This window comes from Notothenia coriiceps, unplaced genomic scaffold (assembly GCF_000735185.1).
Source record: "Notothenia coriiceps isolate Sejong01 unplaced genomic scaffold, NC01 NC01_scaffold00019001, whole genome shotgun sequence".
In the NCBI taxonomy this organism is placed as follows: domain Eukaryota; kingdom Metazoa; phylum Chordata; class Actinopteri; order Perciformes; family Nototheniidae; genus Notothenia; species Notothenia coriiceps.
The window spans coordinates 1,557,589-1,564,445 of record NW_011351702.1 but is presented as its reverse complement, the minus strand read 5'-3'; the positions used below and the strand labels follow the sequence as shown (position 1 = coordinate 1,564,445).

Below are 6,857 nucleotides of genomic sequence, written 5' to 3'. Positions count from 1 at the left end.
CCCCAGGCTGTGGTTCATGAGACGGAGGGATTATTTGGATATATCTACTGTGACTTCTTCCAGCGGCAGAATAAACCTCATCAGGTGTGAAAACGTTATCATGTTTAAATCTTCTAGTTAGTTTCTCCTTTGAAATAAGGGCTCATAAAATGTACAGTAGAAAAAATACTCAAAACTGTAATAATTGTATTACAGTTTTGAGTATGTATTTATTCCACGCATGGCAGTTATTTTAAAACATGTACACTTTACTGGTTGTTGTTTTTATAGCGCATGGTGGAAAGGAGCATGGAGAATCTTATTTGACCTGCCCCTTCTTGCAAAACAATAATAAAATAAATACAAATGAAATAACCATTAAAAAGTCAAATAAAAGCCATATTCTTTAAGTCACAGTTGCTTACAAATACTGAAACATAAAACCAGAACACAATCACAAGTCAACTTCATACTGTGTAATTACATATATCATCTAATAATATATACATATGTTGATTCAAAACAAAGTAAAACATAAATCCAGAATCAGAATACCTTGATTCGTCCCACATAGGGGACATTCACGTTGTTACAGCAAAAGACTAGACTATTAGATAAAGGGCATGGAGGAGTCTTCCACGGCCCCATCTCACCTTCATCCCCCTCCTCCTCCTCCTCTCTCTGCAGGACTGTCACTTCACTATCCGAGGGGGCCGCTGGCTCCAGGAGACGGGTCAGTACCAGCTGCCGGTGGTGGTTCTGATGCTGAGTCTGCCCCATCCCACCCAGAGGGCCCCCACCCTGCTGACCCCTGGCATGATGGAGAACCTCTTCCACGAGATGGGCCACGCCATGCACTCCATGCTGGGACGCACCCGCTACCAGCATGTGACAGGTGGGGAGGGGTCACTCATAGTTTATATTAAGAGAGATAAGATAGAACTTTATTGATCCCAATTAGGGAAGTGTTTGTGTTGCAGCAGCAGAAACAGACAAGGCATTGTACAATAACAATTAAAAGACAAGAAATAAACAAGAAAGTAGAAAATATACATGTTGAATTTACAAGTTAACAAGATATAAAGCAAGGTGTTATACATAAGTATGTGACCGATGGAATATTAAAGTGAATATATACATGTAAAATGTACAGTCTAATTGTATTCCAAGAGAAACTATGGAGCTACACAAGCAACTTCAACAAACTCCTACTGTATACATTTGTACTGTTCTAACATATTCATATTCATCCATTTAGTGTCTACTACTTTTATTTTTTATATATATATATATTTACATGATTACATTTATTTATATATTTGTATTCTTTGGCATGTTGGGAAACAGAAATGTGTTCTCTCTGTCTGTAACACACACACACACACACGCACACACACACACACACACACACACACACACACACACACACACACATACACATACACATACACATACACATACACACATACACACATACACACACACACACACACCAATAAAGTTGACTTGATTTATATTTACACAGAAATTAAGACATTATTATTGATTATAAAGTATTTTGTATTGTTCACACGTTTCATTCATTGATGGATATACTGTGTGTGTGTTCTGACATCTGAGCCCTGACGTCTCTCCTCCAGGAACCAGATGTGCGACTGATTTTGCTGAAGTCCCGTCCATCCTCATGGAGTACTTCGCCTCCGACTACAGAGTCGTCAGCCAGTTTGCACGACATTATGAAACTGGACAGGTAACCATAAACCCATAAACCCATAAACCCAACCATAAACGAATGAGTTAGGATTTGACCACCTTCCTGTCCCCTGGTCTGGAGGTCAAGGTTTTTTTTAACGTGTTACTGGTTGTCGGACACAAAATCTGTATCGTTACCCTGAAATAAGTCACCCCACTGGTGAATTTAAAAACAGTGGTTGCTAACAAGTGTCTAAATGAGACGACTAAACGTCTTTTAGCTTAGCGCTGGTGACGTGAAGTCATGTGACCGAGCTGTAATTCCTTTATAGCCTAACGACAGCTTTTCACTTCAGAAATCATAAAGTGGTGTTAGTATGTGGAGATTGTCCTGCTGAACAAAACGTGTCAGTATCATAAACATTTGTTTGCCACAGAGATTTGATTCTGCTATAAACCCAATGAAAGAAATCCCATTGAACCAACGAGATGCTTCCTTAAAGATCGGCTTACAATAATACGTCATCATCACTGCACCGCTCTATAAAGTTTAAAGGTTTTTAGAGTGATATCGTCCAATACATTACAAATATAATGATATCAACAGCTTCATTTGCCAGCTGATTTGTATTCCATATTTTATTCCTCCATTTCATTCCATTGCAATGTAAATACTTGTATATTTTACTATATGTCAAAGAATAGATTTCAAAATACTGCTGCTGTTTATAAAGCACTGAATGGTTTAGGCCCAAAATACATTTCTGACCTCCTGCTAAATGATGAACCATCCAGATTTCTCAGGTCTTCAGTGACTGGTCAGCTTTCTGTCCCCAGAGTCAGAACTAAACATGGAGAAGCAGCGTACAGTTATTATCCTCCAAATATCTGGAACAAACTCCCAGAAACCTGCAGGTCCGCTGCAACTCTTACTACTTTTAAATCCAGGCTGAAGACTTTTCTTTTTGCCGCTGCTTTTAATTGAACTATTCACATCTTAAACTGCACTTTAACTTTTATCCATGTATTTTTTCTTTTAATGTTTATTTTATAATCTTTTCTTTTTAATGACTGATTTTAAATGCCATTTTCTGAATGTGTTTCATTTTTGTAAAGCACTTTGAATTGCCTTGTGTTGAAAGGTGCTATATAAATAAACTTGCCTTGCCTATTTATTTTTTATTAATTTGAATATATTTCCTGTTCTTTACCTGTGTTTTTATTCTTGTTTGTATGCACCACGACACCAAGTCAAATTCCTCGTACGCGTAAACCTACCTGGTAATAAACCTGTTTCTGATTCTGATCTGTCGTTTTCTAAAAAGCCAGACCAGTACGAGATGAGAATGATGTGTTTTTTTATTCTGCCTTTCAGCCTCTGCCTAAGAGTATGGTGGCTCGTCTGTGTGAGTCTAAGAAGGTGTGCGGCGCTGCAGACACTCAGCTCCAGGTACAATCACACAACCTCACACACCTTCACCTTCACAGATATCTAAAAGTTTGTTTCACTTTTCAGAAAGAGTTTTGAACAATGTTTGTTGCTTAGCAATAGGGTATTTTATTCTGCTGTACAATACTTAATTACACATTCAGTTTTTTCTCATTCAGTTCTCCATTAACTTCTAACTGCGTGTTGTTTGGCTTTTGTTAATTGTATCTGCGTTCATGAAACCTGTCTTTTTCAGATATTTTTACATAACATTTTTAAACATCATATTAAATGTTTTGTATGATTTTAACTGTTAATTATTATAAATATTATTATTATCAGCACTACTATTGTTTTTTATATAGGTTTTTTAATTATTTATATTTATTTATTTCGACTTTTAAGCTGGTTATTTTAACAGGAATAACACTTCTTCAAAATGTGTAAACATAGGAAGTTCAATGTCTAATTCTTTACCCCTAACTCTACCACTGCACTTCACATTATTAATATATTTTTGATGTTGTGTTTTTCTCCCTGGACAGATTTTCTATGCCGTCCTGGACCAGATCTACCACAGCCAGCCTCAGAACCGCTCCACCACAGAAATCCTGCAGGAGATGCAGAATAAATTCTACGGCCTTCCTTACACGCCCAATACGGTACAAACACGCCGTCTTCCTGCCATTTAACACTTTACTTCTTTTGAGTAGCTTGTCTCTTTTATACAGTGCCTTTTAGATCCATTACAGTCTTCAAGGTTTGATCATTTAGGGAACTTCTGCTCATGACTCTCCTTTCACTTCTCATTCAGATTACGTTATTGTCCATTAAATGTACTTTAAATGGAAAGATGTACGGTGGCCGACCGGTGCAAACGTGCTACAGCGGCACAAAACCTTTCCATTTGCATGTGTTGTGGTACACTTGTGTTTTTATATTTACATCTTTCTTGAAGCTCCAGGGCTTTCCCCCTAATTGAAGTGTTTGGGTCAGTTGTAGCACGTATAGTATGCATCTGTCGGCCACTGTACATTTTTCTTTGGCACCAGCAACTAAAACAACACTCCCTATACACAGCACCACATACAGTTCACACACAATACACTAAAAAAGAGACTTATGGCGCATTTCCACTGCAGCGGGTAGCCCCGTTTAAGCGTCCTCAAGCGGCCAGGCCAGTTTTTGGTGGCCTTTCCATATAGCGTAGCACCGGCTAGCGGGTACTTTTTCCCGGCCCCATAAAATCGTGGTTCTGTCAGGCCAGGGCCAGGGCTGAACTAGTGACGTCAACACTCTCGACTGCTGATTGGTCAGAGAGAATCGTCACAAGATTGTGCGCGAGATCATCCCTAGCGTCGCATATATATCTAGAAGCAAGCTTGCAGCATTTTTATACACAGCATTTTTGTAAAAAGCACACCGTGGTCGACCGAGGAGGTGACGACGTTCCTACATCTCATTGGCCAAAAAAAAGCCGATCGCCCCGCCTACACTGCGTTGCTACCCCAGGTCCTAAACTGTAATGGAAATGCGCCACGGCCTCGGACGGCCAGCGAGGCAGCCCGAGGCCTGAGCGAGGACGCTTAGGGACCCTTAAACGGGGCTACCCCGCTGCAGTGGAAATGTGCCATTAGTGGCAGTCGTAGTGCTAAGTAGATTTTTCTTCAACTGGTGTGTAGTCCATTCAAATATCCCAACAGAGCATGAAACACAGTAGTATAAACAATAGATACATTAGTATACACTAAAAATAGGGGTTTGTGTTAGTTGCAGTATGTCCTAAGAAGCATCCTTGAGGCTTGGTTAGGGTTCAAATAAGTCCAATCACAGACTGAGGAGGCCTCTTCCCTTTCTCTCTGCTTTTATATCTCTTACCCAGGCGCAGCAGTGGTTCAGGGATTAAAGCCCTTTTTTTTCTTCTTTTTTTTGCAGCCCTGCTAAAATAACAAAGTATTCTTTGAATGAGTTCTCCCCGGGGGAAATATTTGAAACTCTTCCTCCCGGTGCTTTAATAAAAAATGAAAAGCTCTCTCCCCACTTTTGCAGCTGTGGGCGACGGGCTGAGGCCTGGAGGGAGAATCAGACGCACACGGTCACACTTTAGCCAGGAATGGCCTTCATAGAGCATCTGGGCTGTAATTATGTGGGAATGCCATCAGGAATAGAGATTAAAGAACTTCTGTACACCCTCCTTAAACCCACTTTCTCCCACTCTTCTTCTTGTTTCCTGCTTTGTTGCTGCTTCTCTGGACATTTATGCCGTGTAGTTTCCCCCCAACTGTCGTTCCTCTTTAACTTCTCAAACCACACTGAAGCAGACTTCTCTCCTCAGCGTGCGCGGCAGGATTAGTTTCCTCGTTTGAACTCCACAGAAACGTCAGATGATTGCGGCGCTTAGGTTTCTGTAATTGGGTCAGAGCAAGTGAAAACAGATTTGTTTAGATCCTCCAACGACCCAATCCACTTTAACTTTTTTGTATATAAACTCGCGGCTCTGTGTCTCCCTCTCCTCTTCTTAGGCAACGTTTCCACCGCAAAGTGAACATTTGAGTGGCTAATAGGTTACGGAGAGCTGCAGATGATAAACATTGGGGTGATGCTGACATGTGTATAGTTTACAGAGCGGGGGCTATCGTTTCCCAGCAGAGAGAGGATCAGCTGTGAGTAACACAGACCACATGCTCGCCCTTGAGTCGAAGATAATATTTGGAAATAAACGGCAGAAAGCAAGATGTCCCTCTCGCCTTTGTTGACATTCCTTTAATCTGCGAGTCTTGGCTCGGCTCATCGGGACCATCTCTCTCTCTTCTTTAATGAGCACATGTAATCCCCACTCCCCATTGTAGAAATGTGGAAATGCATATTAACACCATGCATTCAGAATGAAAGGAAAGTCTTTAATCTCACTTAACCAGAGGAACAGAGTCAAAAGCATGTGCTGACTGTGTCTCCTTTTTATGTATGTATCAAAAGACACACCACCCTCTTCAAAAAGATGACATTAATCATTTGATGTGAGGCAAAGCGGTTGGAAACAAAGAGGATGTTGGACGTACGTCAGAGCGTGACACAAAAAGCCAGAGGAAACGGACTCAAAACCTCTTCAAATGAAAGTCTGGTTCTCCCATTAGATGATAATATAAGTAAGAGTGGAGGATGTGAAACTAAAAGTTCCTTTGCTTGAATTCATTTAGTTGTTATGCATCAGTTTATCAGTTTAAATGAACTCCTCTAAACTTCATGACACTGTGGTACTGCTGCGTTAAGCTGACAAAACAAACTGGGTCTGTTTTAGCTGGCTCGAGTTCTCTCCTCTCAGGAGAGCTGTTTACTCTTATTAAAGTCACCGCAGCCCGGAGGAGACTCATCAAGTCGACACTCGGGAGCTTAAGCTTTTTGAACGCTGTTGGAAAGAGGGGATGAGCTCTCAAACAGCTGTCAGAAAGTTAGTTCACTTTGACATCCAGCCACATCATTTTGAAGGGATTCATCCATAAGGGGAGTGTATGTGAAATAGAGCTTTTATGTTGACAGGTGGCTTTTAGTGATGCTGTTTTCAGATGAGTTGCAGTATTTTAATTTAAAGTGGACCTATCCTGCTATATTTGAAACATATATTGTAGGGCCATACCTATATAAAACATGTCTGTGAAGTTTTTTGCTTAAAATACCAAACAGTTCAACCATTTTAGCCATGCCTCATACTGCTCATACCCCTCTTTTGCAGCCCTGTTAGAGAAACGCAGATTTTGGG

At 40.5% G+C, this 6,857-nt stretch overlaps 1 protein-coding gene across 1 annotated transcript in view; it reads left to right on the top strand.

Moving 5' to 3' along the window:
- Positions 1–6,857, top strand: part of LOC104951736 (mitochondrial intermediate peptidase-like) — a 10,010-nt gene that overhangs the window by 467 nt on the left and 2,686 nt on the right. Inside the window, exons 2-6 of the mRNA XM_010778468.1 lie at positions 7–84; positions 667–874; positions 1,620–1,729; positions 3,047–3,121; positions 3,646–3,762. Coding sequence (XP_010776770.1) covers positions 7–84; positions 667–874; positions 1,620–1,729; positions 3,047–3,121; positions 3,646–3,762 — 588 coding nt within the window. The remainder of the gene's footprint in view (positions 1–6; positions 85–666; positions 875–1,619; positions 1,730–3,046; positions 3,122–3,645; positions 3,763–6,857) is intronic.